General features: G+C 42.7%; 1 protein-coding gene across 1 annotated transcript; it reads right to left on the bottom strand.

Annotated features, from left to right (window-relative positions):
* Positions 1–2,603: 2,603 nt before the first annotated feature.
* On the bottom strand, positions 2,604–16,631 carry LOC132650141 (zinc finger protein 260-like). Its single transcript, XM_060375647.1, has 3 exons — positions 16,400–16,631; positions 12,120–12,246; positions 2,604–6,645 (listed from the first exon to the last, which is right to left on the bottom strand). The coding sequence occupies exons 1-3, from the start codon at positions 16,454–16,456 to the stop codon at positions 4,697–4,699; spliced, it is 2,133 nt and encodes a 710-aa protein (XP_060231630.1). The 5' UTR covers positions 16,457–16,631; the 3' UTR covers positions 2,604–4,696.
* Positions 16,632–18,290: the final 1,659 nt, after the last annotated feature.

Below are 18,290 nucleotides of genomic sequence, written 5' to 3'. Positions count from 1 at the left end.
GTGATCTTGCTTTTGTAGAGGCAGGCATACATGGTCAGGACATGAATACTGATTCTAAATTCACTACCCTGGAGTAGAAAATACAGATGATAGGCTGGGCTGTGTACACTACCACCCTCTTGGTCTATGTACAGCAAATTCATGTAGAAGATTGCATGGATTCTTAGAGTCAGGCTAGTAGAGCTGACCTTGATGGCCTTCCCATGTTCTAAAAACACTGTCAACATAGGCTATTTTTGTGATCTAGCCCTTTATGCCTCCCCCCCCCCCCCCGGTTGACATGGCTTGTGGAGGCCTGTGGCAGGAATTGTGGCACAGTTGTAGTCACTAGCCTGGGTTATTTCTGGATAGTATCCTTCAGAGGTCTGTTGTTTTTAACAAAAATCTCAATTGATTGATTTTACTAATGAAGACTTGGGAGCCAGATGCTCCCAAGTGAAAGCTGGATAGCTCAGAGAGGCAGGGAAAGCACCCAGCTGACATTCCTCCTCAGTAAACATCCCAAAAGGGAGCTCTCCCTCTCCAAAACATCTCAAAGACCCTCAAACTTAATGTTCCTTAATGTTCCTGCTTTCTACACCGTGTACGGCTCTCTATCTGGCTTCCTGACTTCTTCTTACCTCTTTCCTATGTTCCCTCCATGTCAACTGGTTGCTTGTTCTGTCTCTTGACCTATGGCTGACTTTAGTTAATCCTGCGCTAAAGATGTGTGCTAGGGTTGAGCCACACCACAACTAGAAACAGGTTTTTCCAGTAAACAACACAATGTCAGGGTTCACAGTGTGATCAAGTATCCTGCAATAGGGGTCTTTGCCATAGTTTTCTTTGCTATGGACTGTCATGGTTATTATACTTTGTCCTAGTGAGGCTATTCTTCTATCCTCCTTTCCAGTAGAATCCTATCCCTTCTGGAACTCATGAAACCACTCAGATGGAGTCCTGTGGAGAGCCCTTCATGCCTCCACTGAGAATCCTGACTTCAGCTATGTTGACAGGTACTTGAATGGTAGAGCTAGGTCATGCACAAGCTCTGGAATAAATTGATATGAAGACACTACTCATTAGTTTTCATGTTCGGTGCTAAGGCAAAAAATCAGAGCAGATTTATATTAGACCCTAGACACTTATTAGTTATTTATTTCAGAACTAGGCCATCTCTCACCTATAAGTCTAACGTGTTGTTTGTTTCTCTGTTGTACTACTGCACTGTGGAGTACAGGCTTTCCTGGATTGTGTTGCTAGTGTGCACTAATTGAGCAGTCCTTGAATACAGATCTTTAGTTGTCATGCTTTATGTTGTCCAGTGTTGTCTCCAGCTGCGAAGACACACAGAAAGCCATTTGCCAAGCAGTGTGTTTGCCACTCTTCCCTGGGCTGCACAACATTCTTGTGTTGCTCCTGTTCATAAGATCCCAGAACCATGATCTTGAAAATTTTATTATTCTTAGAGAATTAGATTATTATTAGATATGGCCCATTCTCACCTAGATGCCTCATCCAGCTTGAGTTCTCATGTGCTCATTACCATTATGTGTCACATTAGGTCCTGCATTGCTTTCTTTCGTCAGCATTTCTCTGCGTTCAGGTTTCTGGAAGAGTGCCAAGGCTGAAAAGCCACCTTTTTTTTTTTTTAATTTTTCATCAATTACACTTTATTCATTTTGCATCCCCTCATAAGCCCTTCCCTCCTCCCCTCCCGATCCCACCCTCCCTCCCCTTTCTGCATGTATGCCACTCCCCAAGTCCACTGATAGGGGAGGTTCTCCTCTCCTTTCTGATCTTAGTCCATCAGTTCACATCAAAAGTGGCTGCATTGTCCTCTACTATGGCCTGGTAAGGCTGCTCCCCCCCAGGGGGAGGTGATCAAAGAGCAGGCCAATCAGATTATGTCAGAGGCAGTCCCTCTTCACATTACTATGTAACCCAATTGGACTCTGAACTGCCCTGGGCTACATCTGTGCAGGGGTTCTGGGTTATCTCTAGGAATAGTCCTTGGTGAAAAGCCACCTTTTGAGCAGAGCATCTCTACAGAAGGAGGGCTTAGTGGCACCAGGCACAGACAGCCAAAACTGATATGTGAGCAACCCTCTTAAAGAGAAGAGTACAGGATCCCAGCTATCAAGAGACACAGAAGTACTCTGTCAGAAAAGTGTTTACAAAGCAGAGAGGGCGGAACAGATGTGCAGATCAGCTCAGGTTTTCTGAAGCATCATGTGGTGGTACAAGGAAAAACACTCATACATATAAAACAAAATTTAAAAACCTATTTTTTAAAGTTAGCACATTATGGTCCTATTCAGAAGTTATAAAAATTGCAGATTAATTCAGTTAAAAATGGAAATGGGCTAGAGTTGGCTCATTTGTCTCTCTTGTAGAGGATCCAAGTTCAATTCCCACCACCCATATGTTTGCTCATAACCATCCTGAAATCCAATTTCAGGGGATTAGTTTTATACCAGCTAAGGAGGGGGAAGAGGACAGTGAAGGCTGATTCATTCTGAGACTAAAACAATATTTGCTAGACAAAACCAAAGCCAGACACCAACCACCACCACCACCACCACAACAACAAAAATCAATTGTTTTTGCAGGGAGGGAAGGAATCTCATTCAATTTTCTTGTATTTTTGCCTATATAGCATCCAGACTTAGGGAGACATTCAAAAAACATGACAGATAATTCCAAAAATTCAATGACTTCAAGTGCAGGACATACAGAAGTGGTAGTGTGACTTTCTGAAGACAAATAGTCACCAGGATTTGTGACAATTTTCACAAGCAACACAATTCATATGGCTTTCTGCCAGCTCTTCTACAATCTATTGACCATACATTGTTTTTGTTTGTTTTTTTTTGAAAGTTACATGGAATTTATTCTAAGACAAGCATGCATGGTATAAGGAATAAAATTAAGACACTTGTAGTGGTTTTTTAAAAAGGCTTCTAGATTAGCAGAATAGGAATGAACACTCACGTTGTAAGAATCTGTATGATGAATATTGCCATTTGCAGGTTATTTTAAATTCTTATGAAATAAAGTCATGTAGTTTAATGTACTTTAAACAGATCCCAAATGAAGCATACAAAACAGAAAAAAATTACAATAATGATGAAAATAAGCTAAATAAAAGTTTGTCTTTTCCAATGCAGCCAGTCCTGATGAGACACGATAGGCTAAGGTCATATGGAAGGGGAGGACAACCTCCCCTATCAGTGAACTAGGGGAGGGAAAATAGGGGGAGAAGAGAGAGAGAGGGTGAGATTGGTAGGAGACGAGGGAGGTGGGACAGTCGGGATACAAAGTGAATAAATGTAATAAATGATAATAAAAACGTTTGTCTTTTCTCTCTGTTGGAATTTAAAATAATAAATAAAATTAATGGGCTAATATAAATGATTTATTATTTGTTTTTAATTGAGCTATAGTTTATTTATAACATACATTGTTTTTGTACTAATTATTGCTCTTTCCTGGATCCTGATGACATAAATTGTGGAACCATTGACAAAAGAATATGTGTGCCCCCACAGAACCCAAATGAAATGCTTCTGTTCAACAGCACTGGACATTAAATGTAAAAATCATGCAGGAATATTTATTGTATTAAATCCAAGATGTATCAGGGGGCACCAACAGTAGTTAAACAACTAATCTTTCCTTGGGGTGATCACTAGTCATAAACAAACAAACAAACAAAAAACAGTAACACTAAAGACATCAAGGCAGAAAGTTGGGTCCAGAGGAAGCTTTTCTTTCCTACAATGGGAGCAATGCAAGCAGTTACTGGGTAGCTGTGTAAACACCACTGAAAGCCAACTATTCCCAGTGACTCTACTGTGATACACAAAATGGGGCCTTCATAAAAACTGTCTTTATGTACAAAAAAAACTGCTTTTTATACAAACTGGGCCTATGTTAGGATTCTGCTCATCAAAGGCAAAAAGCAGTACCCCTTGTTTAAACTACATGAGAGAATAAGTCCTTCAATATTGTACAAAGCAGACCAATGCTACCCAGAAAGCTACTGGTTAGTGAGCTGAAGTGGGCAAGGATCAGGTAGAACCATGCATACTCAGTCAGAAAAGGGAATGAGGTCAACCTCAACTACAAAGAGTAATGCTAAGCCAATAATTTAAAGGAAGGCAAGCCTTCTCCCAGAAGCCTCCTGTTTAGCAACCAAACATCAGACTCATATATATTCCACCAGAAAAGGAAAATATGTCACTTCAATGATGCAGGCTACTGAGAATTTTCTTTAGGGGAATATAGGCATGTTGGAGGTATATGTGCATATATACTAAAGGTGCTAAGATGGGAAGCTACCAATGAAAGGATTTGGCAGGGATTTAACTTGCACAAGGGAGATTATTGAGAACTGCTGAAGGGCACTCCTGTATGCATCGTCCCTGCCTGGAAGGCACTGGGCACTTTACCACTCCAGATGTTTACGAAGAGGTTTACATGTTAGCAGGTGGCATGCTTAAAAAGTTCAACTCATTTTAGCTGCATGTGGTGGCACACAGCTTTAATCCCAGCACTTAGGAGGCAGAGGCAGATGGATCTCTGCAAGTTTGAGGCCAGCCTGATCTACAGAGTGAGTTCCAAGATAGCCAGGGCTACATAGGGAAACCCTATCTCAAACAAACAAAAACCAGTAAATGTTCAGCTCATCTATTGAGTGAAAAGATTACATTACCTATTGCTTTATGGCCTTTTTAAAATGTGGCCTTTCAGAAGATATGTCAGACATAGGGTTAAAGAGCTTCCCACATTCACTGCCTTCCTGAATCTTCCCTGCGTTGTGACATTTTTGGTGTTGAAAGAAACTTGAGCGCTGGCTAAAAGATTTATCACAGTTGGTGCATTCATAAGACCTTTCTTTAGGGTGGATGACCTGGTGCTGAATGAGAACAGACTTTTGCCTGAATGATTTCCCACACTGGCCACACTCATAGGGCTTTTCCCCAGTGTGAATTCTGCAATGTTGAATAAGGCTGCTACTTTGGCTGAAGGTTTTCCCACACTCACCGCATGTGTAAGGTCTTTCCCCGGTGTGAATTCTCTGGTGTTTAATAAAGGCAGGCCTCCGGCTAAAGGACTTTCCACATTGTCCACACTCATAAGGCCTTGCACTAGTGTGTATTCTCTGATGTTCAACAAGACTGTAGCTTTGCCTGAAGAATTTTCCACATTCTGCACACTCATAAGGCCTTTCCCCAGTGTGAGTTCTCTGATGTCGATCAAGTTTGGATTTGTACCCAAAGGCTTTCCCACATTCTCCACATTCATAAGGCCTTTCTCCTGTGTGAACTCGTTGGTGTCTGATAAGGGTGGCTTTTTGGCTAAACGATTTCCCACACTGGCCACACTTATAAATCTTTGTTGTAGTGTGAATTCTACCGTGTTCAATGAGGCTGAAGTTTTGCCTGAAGAATTTCCCACATTCCCTACACTCATAAGGCCTTTCTCCAGTGTGAATTCTCTGGTGTCTAATGAGGGTAGCTTTTTGGCTAAAGGATTTCCCACACTCCTTACACTCATAAGGCTTTTCTCCAGTGTGAATGCGGCAGTGTTCAATAAGGTTAGAGCTTTGGCTGAAGGATTTTCCACATTCTCCACACTTATATGGCCTTTCTCCAGTGTGAACTCTCTGATGTATAATGAGAGTGGCTCTTTGACTAAAGGATTTTTCACACTGGTTACACTCATATGGCCTTGCTGTAGTGTGAATTCGCTGGTGTTCAACAAGGCTGAAGCTTTGCCTGAACAATTTTCCACATTTGTCACACTCATATGGCCTCTCCCCTGTGTGAATCCTCTGATGCCGAACCAGATTGGATTTGCATCTAAAGGCTTTCTCACACTCCCCACACTCATAAGGCCTTTCTCCACTGTGGATTCTAGAGTGTTCAGTGAGGTTGGAGCTTTGACTGAATGACTTTCCACATTCACTACATTTGTATGGTTTTTCTCCAGTATGAAGTCTCTGGTGTACAGTAAGTGTGGCCTTTTGGCTAAAGGATTTTCCACATTCACTACACTCATATGGTCTTTCTTCAGTGTAAACTCTCTGGGATGGTGTAAGTGAAGATTTATCTTCTAAAGTTTGTCTGCATTTGCTAGGTTCAAAATCCATTTTTCCAGTGCATACCCTTGGGTGCTGAACTAGCTTGAGTTTGTGTCTAGGTTTTCTGAATTCTTGTGACTTGAAGTGAATTTTTCTACCATTAGCCTCCACAGACTCGGTGAGTTCATTTGGCTTCTCATCTTTGAGACTGTTCTGGGACTGGAGAAGGTCCTGTCTAGCTGGGAAGTTCTTTCTAATTTTCCTGTAGATGAAGGGATTCCCTGACTCATGGAGTACACAGCTTTTCTTAAGGGAGTCACCATCCACATCTCCCCTTAATGGATTCTTGGCACAGTGATGCTTTGGGCCTTGGAGGATTGAACAGGCTTCTACAAAAAACAGTTTTTGTCCAGGTAGATCATCTAGATGAAAAATGTCTGTCAAAATAGGAACACAGATGTCAGTGGGGTGAGTCTTCCCACTGAGTAGACCTGCCTTTGGAGTCCTGGCTTTTGACAGTTCAACACAAACACATTGCATAGAAGGATTTTCTTCATACTTTGATTCATGCCAACAATCTGAAAGAAGAGAAATGCAGTTGAAAGTCATGTTAACTGTGAGTGGTGTTTATTAATGATACTTTATTATTATTTTCTCCACAGATGATGTTTTAACCACCTAAAGAATGCTTCTAGCTAGGAAGAATGTCTCATTCACTCTTTTAAAAGTGGCCAGTTGTTTGTTTGTTTTGAGACAGGATCCCTTTACATAGCCCTGGTTGTCCTGAAACTCACTATATAAAGTAGGCTGGCCTTGAATTCACAGAGATCTGTGTGCCTTTGTTTACCAAGTACTGGGATTAAATTACTGTGCCACCACAGCCAGCATAAGAGTGACCAACTAACACAAAAAAAGGAACACAGAAACAACATCAAAAATCACATTTCAAATAATATTTAAGTAAGAGCTGGAGAGGACAGGGTCTCCACAAGGAGAGCAACAGATCAAGAAAATTTGAACATAGGGAACTTCCCAGAGACTCATACTCCAACCAAGGACTATTCATGGAGATAACCTAGAACCCCTGCACAGATGTAGCCCAGGGCAGTTCAGAGTCCAATTGGGTTACATAGTAATGTGAAGAGGGACTGCCTCTGACATAATCTGATTGGCCTGCTCTTTGATCACCTCCCTCTGGGGGAGGGGGGGAGGAGCCTTACCAGGCCACAGTAGAGGACAATACAGCTACTTTTGATGTGAACTGACAGACTAAGATCAGAAAGGAGAGGAGAACCTCCCCTATTAGTGGACTTGGGGAGTGGCATGCAAGCAGAGGGAGGAGGGAGGGTGGGATTGGGAGGAGAGGAGGGAGGGGCTTATGGGGGGATGCAGAATGAATAAAGTGTAATTGATGAAAAATTTAAGAAAAAAGGGAAAAAAATAATTTAAGAACCTTAAATGACTTTCAAAATTGGAGGAAAACATGGAGTTAGTCAATTGGCATGGAGCACGTCTCGCCCCTGGGGGCAATGGTCTCCTGAACCTACTCAGACCTTGGACACCACCACTGCTAGTTCTAGAACTGACGCAGGATGTTCCAACGAGGGGTTAAGGCTTCTCATAATATTTCCTATAAGCCCACACCTGTTTGTCTATATCCCCCATTTTTATTCATTATTAGCCAGATAGAGCCAAGTAATTGTGGTAATGATACTTGCTTTTTTGCCCAATGCTGGAATGCTAGTAAATTTAGGTATGCCCTGGTTACTCGCATGCCTCACTGGGTGCCTGTGCCCATTGATGCCCCTCACGCTATGACTCTCTTCAGACAGAAAAGGGATCTTGGAACTACAGCCACCATTGTTACTACCATCTCATTGACGGCTGTTGGAGCTACCACCAGGGCATTAGCCATGAGTCATACTGGGCAGACTGCTCAGACCCTGAATAATCATTTAGCCAATGTAGCTCATGCCTTAGTTGTACATAAAGGAATTAATGCTCAACTAAAAGGAAGCTTGATGGTGTTCAATCAGAGGATTGACCTCTTGCAGGAGCAAATTGATACCCTATGGCAAATCGCTCAACCTGGCTGTCAATAAAAGTATGCTGGACTTTGTGTCACTAGCATACAACATGAGAATTTTTCCTGTGCTGCAAATCTGTCTAAACAATTGTCGAGCTATATTTTAGGTAATTGGACTGGAGAATTCGATACTACGATGGAGCAGCTGAGAGTGGCCATTGTCACAGTAAATTCTACCAGAGTGGACGCAGGACTAGCCACAGGATTATCAACATGGATTGCTGCAGCCATGAATCATCTGAAGGAATGGGTGGGCATGGGAGTGTTAGCAGGCCTTCTGGTGTTGGTCTCCTTGGTTTGCCTGTGGTATATATGCAAGATTAGAGTCTCACAACAGTGTGATGCAGCCATGATCATTCAGGCCTTTACAGCCATTGAAGCAGGACATTCTCCCCAAGCATGGTTGGATACCATAAAAAGCTAAAATGATACGCTCAGGATGCGAGGCTAAGCACTGCACTCAGGGTCAGCCGCTTTGGACCCAGAGAAGAGCATGTCTGATTGCATGCGGGTTGATGCCCCAGGTCCCGCCTCTGAGAAAAAGGTATCCGACGGGTCTGATGCTCTTTGGGTGGATGACACCTAAATGAACATCTGTACAAAGTCCCAATTTATTTCTAATATCAGAGATCAGACCTCTACTCTTGCCTGATGCGTCTAAAACAAAAAGGGGGAACTGTAGAGAGCTGCGGAATGCTATGCCTTAAAGATGGAGCTGGTTTCCGCCTTCTACCTTCCCGATGGTGAGTGCTCTCTGTCACGAACAACTCCACATTTGGCTAAGGCCGAGGATCTGGCTTGCTTCCATGTATGTGGACCTATCTGCATTGCCCCCGTGGCACGCCTGGGTTGGCTACCCAGAGGCTATTTAAGCTGTGGGCTGGCTTTCCCCGGGGTCCGAGGATTGTTCAATGTTCCTGAATAAACTGCATTGAAAAAAAAAAAAAAAAAAAAAAAAGAATACACTCCTCTGTTCTGTCTTAGGGCCAGACACTGAAGCATAAGGCCATATTTCTTCCTCCACCAAAATTATTCTGCCAATGAGATAGCCTAACTCTAGTTTAAGAAGTAACAAATTTAGATAGTCTTAGACATAAAATGGCTCAACAAAATGGACTCAATGGAATTCCTGTTTAAAAGTTATTATTGAGTTAGGTATACAGCTTAGTGTAGACTGGTTCTTAAGTTAAAAATCCTGGGTTCAACATTCAGTACCAAAAGAAAGACCATTAATACTACTACTTAGTCTAGTACTTTTACTACAAAAACAATAGCCTACAGTAAGTCAAGAGTTAACGTTTACATAAAATGTAATGTCTAGAGTATGAATTATTTCCACTGCTTCTCTGTTGGATACCCCAGTTGGGTCCACTGTTAATCCTAAAATGCCTCTGTACGCTAATGTGCTAACCAGTTCCTAGGGCCACTCATAAGTCCCTTTCTGGACGAGTCTTGGAAAAGTTCAAGATCTGACAGAGAGATTATAACTTCAGGGGAGAGGAGTGGAGTCAGTTAATCAGTTATGAGCAATGATTAAATCAATCATGCCTTTATGCCTTTTATGAGACCTTCATCACAATCACCACATGACCTGGTTTAGAAAATATCTGGGTTGATGACTGTGATGAGATATTGGAGACTGGTGTGTCCATAGAGGACAGAAAGTTGCCAAACCTTTTGCCCAATAATCTTTCCGTCCTTCTTTATTTCTTCCTTGTCTCTGTCCCTCCTACCCATTCTTTCTATCTCCCTTCTTCCTGCCTTCTCCCTTTCTTCCCACCTCCCCTTTCTTATGTGGAAGCCAGAGGAAAACTTTTGCTTATATATAGTTACACCATGTGAGGCCAGGATCAAACTTGGAACACCCTCCTTGGTCACAGGTGCCTTTACCTGCTGAGCCATCTTGCTGGACCTCTGCCCGATCCTTGCCTATGAAGCTGTTCCACTTGGAATTCCTGAATTGCATCCTCCACAACTGCATTTTCTATGTTTTGTGTGTTTTTCTAGAAAATTATTAAACTACAGACATGTTATGTTGGGAGAACTCTTACATTTTCTACTTTCATAGGCATGCATGGAAAATGCTAGAATTAATTTACAACTGGGATCTGAAGTGGAGAGACTGAATCTTTACTATATGAGGCATACTTCATATGCCTGATAGACAGAATAAAATCTGAATCAAATGCAGACTTGCAGTATTTGCTGCATTGCGGAACTGGTTGTTAGTACTGTAAAAACATCCATACCCCATGAACATCTTTTCTTGTTGGTCACACACAATGCAACTAATCTTTATAAATATTTTGAAAACATATTTCATCATACAATCCAACAATATAACTGTTGGACATGCTTCTTTGACAAGAGTAGACTTGTAACGCATTTCACATGTCTAAGTCCAGAGGATTCTAACTGTGGAAGCCTGTGGTGCTATTTAGTGATAAGTCTTCACAGACATATTAAGTATGGGTAAGTTTTGGAAAATACTGATGAGGGGACAAGTGATGCTTGCTTGCATGGAAGAAAGGTTTGAATAGGTGGAGAAGGAAGGCATAGATAAAATGACAAGCTAATGTAGCTGGCTTTGCCGCCTTGTGAGTTCTTCCATTTCCAACCCTTTATCTTCCCAGTTTTACTCCCTATCACTAGACAGGAAAAAAAGAAAAATAGAGGGGAGAGAAAAAATTTCTGAATCTAATTTTTCCTTTTGGTTTTTTCTTTGATCACGACTCTAACAAACTGCAATCAACTCCCCTGAATGACCAGCAACCATCACCAGGGCTCTACCATTTATATACCCTCTGAAATGTTCCCATAATCCCAAACACCACACAAATGCAGAAACTGTCTGCAACTGGTAAAACCATGCCTCTGATAGAGCATAAGGCAAATCATAGTCAGCTGCTGTGATGGAGCTGCAAGTCTCCACATCTAAGATTAAACTGAAAACACACTCATAATATTTCTGTGTTTTTTTTTCAATGCAGTTTATTCAGGATATTTCTATGTTTTTTAAAGAAACCTAAAGTCCAGAATTGTCACTACAAGCAAAAACTGGATGCGGTGAAGAAAATACAGAAATTGATATGGCTAGTGGCATTTCCAAATTGTTGTATAACAGGTTTCTGTGATGATTTGGGCACATATCTGATGTCATTTTCTGCCTCAGTTGTTACTCATGAGGGCCAAGCTTTCCCTAAGACCCATATTGTCTTTCATGCTGTGGGAAAACCAGGAATCACCCCAGATTTCCAGTTGTGTAAGTACATGTGAACAGCATAATGCAAGACTTGAAAAAAGAAAAAAAGAAGAACAGGATCAGCAGTGGCTTAGAATAACTCAGTACATGGAAGACCATTAGGAAGAAAAATAAGTACTGCAAAAAGTGGCCTAGATGAAGTTTTGGTAACAGTTCACAGTCCACACAAACATCAGTCATGACAATACCTGCTACTTCCTGAAAGAGGTGGCTGCAAAAAAATGTCAGATAGGAAGATAAGAATGTGGCTGGGCAGGAGTGGCGCACGCCTGTAATCCCAACACTAGGGAGGCAAAAGCAGGCGGATCTCTGTGAGTTTGAGGCCAGCGGTCTACAGAGTGAGTCAAGGCTATACAGAGAAACTCTGTCTGAAAAACAAAACAAACAAACAAACAAACAAAAATTGTGGAGCAATGGTGCTATGGCTGCGAAGAGTCACTTAGCCAAGGAGAGACCAAGTCAAGTGGGAACTATAGCTTTGAGTGCAGGACTCCTGCTATCTAGAATATTTATTGAATCTTGTGACACCATTAAGTGTTTGGGCAGCTGAGGGTAATGCACACAGCTCAGTGGTGGCACCCACAATACACCTACTAAGGAAGTGGGAAAATCAACAGGGCTGCAATAGTAGTCTGATTGCAGTCTGGTCTGGATATGGAGAAAAGAAGGAAACGAGCACACCGGGGCGGGCATGAGGACCTTACCTAGTGAGGTTATAAGTGCAAAGTTCTCCAGCATCACATCAAGATACAGTAGCCTCTGAGCTTCATCCAGGAGCTCCCATTCTTCCTGGGAGAAGTAAACAGCCACGTCCTCAAAGGTCACACAGCCCTGTCATGATGGGGACAGATCACTCAATGGTCTACTTCTCTGCTAGGATTCTAAGTTCACCCACATGCACACCCTTCCTTTATATATCATACTTCCTATTTTGTACCTCTTTGGGTGATACTAGGCTCCAAGGCCACTTACACTCACCTCTCATGACTGCCTCATTAGTACTGTGGTCTCCTACAGTACCCACAGGCATGCTGGAGGAAGCCATGTAATTCAGAATTTAGCAAACACTGGGTGTAACTCATTGTATTTGACAATTATCCTGGGAGTCCCTAGATTGTATTCTTCACACACATCTACATGTGAGCTGACCCTTCATTGTAATGTTTTGAATACCACCACCTACAGGTTTGAAGCTCTAGTTTCTCTTTTGTGTACACATTTCTCCTTGGATCATCTCTCTCTCTTTCTCTCACATAGTTTCAAGTGAACATCCACATCCATCCCCTTATAATACCATGGGCACCTTCTTGGTCTCCCCATATTATCAGTACAAGGTATTCAGATTTCCATACTAACCCAGGCTTCCAGTGCTTTCTTGTGTGAGAAGATAGCCCTCACTCAGCTTTCAATGCCTCCTTCTTCTGTTCTTTACTTTGATTTCAATTACTATTCTAATTCCTGCCTGGTGTTGTGATAAAATACTTTGACCAGAGTAACTTGGGGAAGGAAAGAGTTTATTGGTATATACTTCCAGGTCATTGAGAAATGCTCAGGAAATTGAGCAAGAACTTGAAACAAACCATGGAGGAATGCTGCTTTGTGGCTCACTTACAGTCCCACACTTGGCTAGCTCCCTTATACAGCCTAGTACCACCGACCTAGGGAATGGTGCTGTACATAGTGGGAAGGACTCTCTCAATTATCAATTAAGTCAATGCCATATAGATATGACAATGGGACATATTTGGATATATGCCCTAATTGAGAATCCCTTCTCAAGTTACTTTAGGCTGTATCAAGATGGCTGTGTCAAGATGACAGCCAAAACTACCAGCAACCATCTGAGAAATCACAGACCCCCATGGTTTTCTTCAACTTGGGTTATCTTGACATGGCTTCCCCAAGCACAGCTTTTCTGTCTTCAGTAACTGAAGGTTAATGCCAGAGGCTTTCCACTCCAGACCACATAGACAAGCACTTACAACACACCTGTCTGACTGAGACTCCTCAGACACTTCTAAATGCTGGTGAGCCCAAAGCCTGGTGAACAGACCCCACACTGGCCACACTGTCATATTGACCCAAGTTTTCTAAATCTGATTACATTCACTCTTTCTATGGAAGCCTTTGATTCCTGTCTGCTCACCTAATTCTCATTCAATTTCTTTCCTTTATTCTCTCATCTTTTTGACGCCCACAAACTCTACTCAGATGTTCAAGTCACTAGACCTAGTCATGGTCCCTACTCTTATTTTCTTGAACATCAACACCAGGGCTTTCCCAGGTGCAGCAGCACACACACGTAGTCCATGTATTAATTGACTCCAGTATATGTAGATGAGCTCAGCAACATAAAGCTGATTCCATTTCCTGTTAACTTGGGCTGTATTCCAGGGCAAAATAGGTGTCTTCACCTATAGGTCAGCCCTTTTAGATGTCTTCAAGCCTAATCTTTCCAAGTGTTCCTGATCTGAGGGGCCATCTTTCAAGTGGATGTGTTCACAGCTGCTCTCTGAAACCACACATTCACTTCCTTTTGAAAATATAGCCCATGGCTACTGAGATGGCTCAAAGGAGAGAAAGCACTTGCTGCTCAGGTCTGAGGACTCAGGTTTGCTCTCTGCAACCCAAGTAAAGGTGGAAGGAGACAACTCCAGAGTTTTCCTCTGACCTTCATATACATGCTGTGGTGTGCTGGTATGCATACATATACAAGAAAAATAGATTTTTAAAATGAAGTTTAAAATATGTTTAAAAATGAAAATATAGCTCCTACTTATATTGAATTCTTGATTGTCTTCCTCTACTTCACAAGTGCTGGGGTGACAGGGTATAGATCCATATGCAGATGTACACTTCATACTTTTAAAATTTTTCCTGTGGGCTGTTTTTATTCACTTTACATCACAATTGTGGTAAAGTGTGTGTGCCCTAATTGAGGCACAGTTCCTCCAAGTTCTACCCTCCTTCTCTCTTTCCTATATCTCCCCACTCTCCCCCTCAGAAAAGGAGTGTCCCCAACCCCTGACCTACCCGTCTCTCCACGTCATATTGTATCAGGACTGAGCCCATGCGCTACCATGGTGGCCTAGCAAGGCAGCCCCACCAGGGAGAAGTGACTGAAAAGGATGCAAGAGTGTCCTTGTCAGAGATAGCCCCCACATCCCTTGCTAGGGGACCCACAGAAGACCACGCTGTCCATCATGTACAAATGTGTAGGGAACTGAGGTCCAGCCCATACATGGACCTCATTCTTAAGGTGGCCAAAACAAAACTTTGTATATCATAAATATAAGTATGTATGTATTAGGATATATGCACAAATATACATACATATGTATAATTCCATCTGATAAAAATCTAAAAATGTAGAACCACTTGAGTTATTTCACTCTTCTCTCATTCCCCCCAAACAGAAAAATTCAGGTTTCCTGAGTGAAAAAGCAAACCAGAACCCATCCACATTTTATGAGCCTCTGTTTGCCACACTGATTCAGCCATACCAACCATCACTTGGACTAGGGTAGTAGCTGCTACCCTAGAGTGTGTATGTGTGTGTGTGTGTGTGTCTGCCCGCGCGTCCGCGCGTGAATCACTTCCTTTTATCCCCATAGTTTGTTCTTGCTGCAGACACAAGGAACCCAGTAAAATCTCACAGAATCATTTCTGCTCCCATTATCTGCACAATCGACACTGCAATATCCCAGGCCTGCCTCTTCTGCCCTGCTGTTCTAAGTTCTTAGTGGAAGGAAAGGGAACTTGTGATATCTAAGCCTCTTATTTCAGTTCCATATTATAGGATCCATGCCTGGATCCTAAACCCACTGTTTGCTAAGAGTTTCCGGAGAAACCTTTCTTTTTTTTTTAATTAAATTTTTATTTTTATATTAATTACAGTTTATTCAGTTGGTATCCCAGCTGTAGTCCCCTCCCCTTATTCCCTCACAATACCACTCTCCCTCCCTGATCTCCTCCCATGCCCCTCTCCACGTTCACTGATAGGGGAGGCCCTCCTCCCCTTCTATTTGACCGTAGCTTATCAGGTCTCATTAGGACTGGTTGCATTGTCCTCCTCAGTGGCCTGGCAAGGCTGACCCCCCTCAGGGGGAGGTGATCAAAGAGCCAGCCACTGAGTTCATGTCACAGACAGTCCCTGTTCCTCTTACTAGGGAACCCACTTGGATACTGAGCTCCCATGGGCTAACTTGGAATTTTTTTTTTTAATTTTTCATCAATTACACTTTATTCATTCTGCATCCCCCCATAAGCCCCTCCCTCCTCCCTTCCCAATCCCTTTCTATTTAAACCTTGCGTCTGGGTTTCCACTTCTGGCTTGGGAGTTCTTGAGAGTCCCCATGTGGTGAAAGTGTGGTAAAACAATCGGTCTTAGCACACAATTCCAGAGACAAGGAAGGGTGAAGCCGCGGAACATTCTCTACTTTCCTGTGAACACTCCACAACCGCCTTTGTGGTCATGAGAAGCGACGGAAAGAAAGGTTACTAAGACTCACCAGCTCAGGCCTCCCTGCAATCCCTGTTCAATCCTGGAGCTATGCGGCCTTATTAGGTTTGCGTTATCCCTAGCTAGGATTCAACGCTCAGAACTGACTCTTAGGAGACTCAACCTCCCTGGGCCTTAACGTTAATGCCTCCAGGCCACACCTAGTATCTTCAAACCATGTTCTTCCATTCCGAGCCTCTCGAGGTCCCAGATCCTTTAAAACACAAGTAAAATTCCTCATCTTCCCATTGTAAGGCGTAAATGGTCCTGCTCAATCTCTCAAATAAGACTTGACATTCAACTGTCAATAATCAGGCCTTTGCGGGTCCCACTCTCAACCCATCACATCTGCCATGAGCAGCAGGGAGTCCACTCACAAGCGCGGTACTGTTCTGGACACAGGGATTTCTACAGTAGGGACGTGAAAAAGGCCTCCCTTAGGGATCTGGGACTGTGGTGAGTCCAGGAGAAAGCGGTACTTACTTGAGCAGGTTGCGCCACTGCGGCAGCAGCCTTCAGACACTGCAAATGCTCCAGCATCCTCACGGCGACCAGCGGTAGCGACCGTGAGCGTCCTCTCTTCTCGCCTTGGTCCCCACGCCACACTCTTACGTCGCTGATCGCCAGACATAACCTAAAGCAATTACAGGGACCGTTTGGCAGAGATGTAGGAAGTCTTGCCCACAGATACCGGTCTGGGCACCAAAAAGGCCCTTCTCAGAGATCATTGGTCTAGCCTTTTGCCATTCGGCTTAAAGAATTGTGGGTAACGTAGTTTCCTTATCTCCTCAGCATTCTCCATTGGCTTCAGTGGCAGGTTCGTGCCGACAAACTAGTTCTGAAAGCGGCTAGAAGTTTAAGACTAATAGTCCACTAACAGGACAGCACCAGGTCGAGATATACAACTTCTCAGACCTGAGTTTGGGTCCTGTGTGATAAGAAAGATCCCAGTCCTTAGACTCCTGAGCCCAGGATCGACCCTGCACTTTCAGACTTCCCTGGGCTGGGAGAACTGCAGTAGAGAATGCAGAGTAGTAAAATAGAAAATAAAATGAGATTGATGAGATGAGATGAGATGAGATGAGATGAGATGAGATGAGATGAGATGAGATGAGATGAGATGAGATGAGATTGATGAGATGAGATGAGATGAGATTGATGAGATGAGATGAGATTGATGAGATGAGATGAGATGAGATGAGATGAGATTGATGAGATGAGATGAGATGAGAAGATAAAATAAAATAAGATAAAATAAAAAGACCTAGAACCATTTGACTCATGGCAACAATGAGACAAACCAAACCAAACGACAACACAAATCTGAAGTTTTAGAGTCTCCTAGGATCTTTCTATGAACAAAAGTAGACTGGCAACATAGAGCTGGATGAGGCCTGGGTCTCTGGAGGGAAAAAGCTGGATTTGGAGCCATCTGCAGTTGTTCTGTTAGTGATTAATATGGTTGTGTATTACCAGTAAGATGGCCCTCGCTTATCTTGGAGACTTTTTTTTTTTCCTCCTCTTCAGTAGTGTTTCCGGAGCATTGGAGGGAATAACGTAAATGTCTTATTTAGGGCTGAACACTCAGCCATTAAAGTGTTCTTTTCCTTCCTTCTTTCCTTCCTTCCCTCCATCCTTCCTTTCTTCTTCCCTCCCTGTTTCTTCCTCTCCCACCTCCTCTGTTGATATCTTTCTCTTCCTCTCTCTTTGTGTGCCCACAGAGGCCAGAAGAGGGTGTCAGATCTCTGAAGCTGGAGCCAAGGTCAGCAAGTACCAATCTGATTCAGATGCTGGGAACTGAACTTGAGTGTACTGAAAGAGCAGTACAAGCTCCTAACTGCTGAGACATCTTTAAAGCCTTTTAATATTTTTTTGAGTGCTTGTTTGGAGGTTCTAGCAGGAGAGAGTGGCTATTCATACTCTCTTGATCAAATATTGCTCCTTCTCTACTAGGAAACATTTTCCTCTTGGACCAAGCTCACAGCTTCAGGAGGGACACACATGGAGCAGTGAGGGAGGGAGAGAACACCTGCCTAGCCAGCCACACTATCCAAATCGACTCTGGAGATCAGTAGGGTTACAGATATAGCCAGAGTGCCAGCACATTCTCAGAGTGCTTGTTAACGTGAATCACAAAGGATTCAATCAATTTAAACCCATTTTGAAGAGTTTTAAATGTAAAAGTTACCTTAACTGAAATCACTAATATAAGTAAAATATATTTTCTGAAAAGAGAACTGAACACCTATGTTCTTTGTAACTTTATTGATAGTTTTCAATTGGCAACAAGCCATTTGTCCATTAACAGATGAAAATGTTGTGACTTGCCCACAGAACAGAAGTCTGCTTAACAATGAAAATAATGTTGATGTGT

Source organism: Meriones unguiculatus, chromosome 1, assembly GCF_030254825.1.
Source record: "Meriones unguiculatus strain TT.TT164.6M chromosome 1, Bangor_MerUng_6.1, whole genome shotgun sequence".
Taxonomy (NCBI): Eukaryota; Metazoa; Chordata; class Mammalia; order Rodentia; family Muridae; genus Meriones; species Meriones unguiculatus.
The sequence above is the reverse complement of the archived record's forward strand: the minus strand, read 5'-3'. Positions and strand labels throughout refer to the sequence as shown.

What these genes read in the sequence shown, in the direction of transcription:
- LOC132650141 (XM_060375647.1), bottom strand. Translation starts at nt 16,456, where the DNA reads ATGCTGGAGCATTTGCAGTGTCTGAAGGCTGCTGCCGCAGTGGCGCAA. An exon ending in CAGTGGCGCAACCTGCTCAA is followed by an intron (nt 12,247 to 16,399) that starts GTAAGTACCGCT and finishes CCATCATGACAG; the next exon opens with GGCTGTGTGACCTTTGAGGA. An exon ending in TGCACTTATAACCTCACTAG is followed by an intron (nt 6,646 to 12,119) that starts GTAAGGTCCTCA and finishes CTCTTCTTTCAG; the next exon opens with ATTGTTGGCATGAATCAAAG.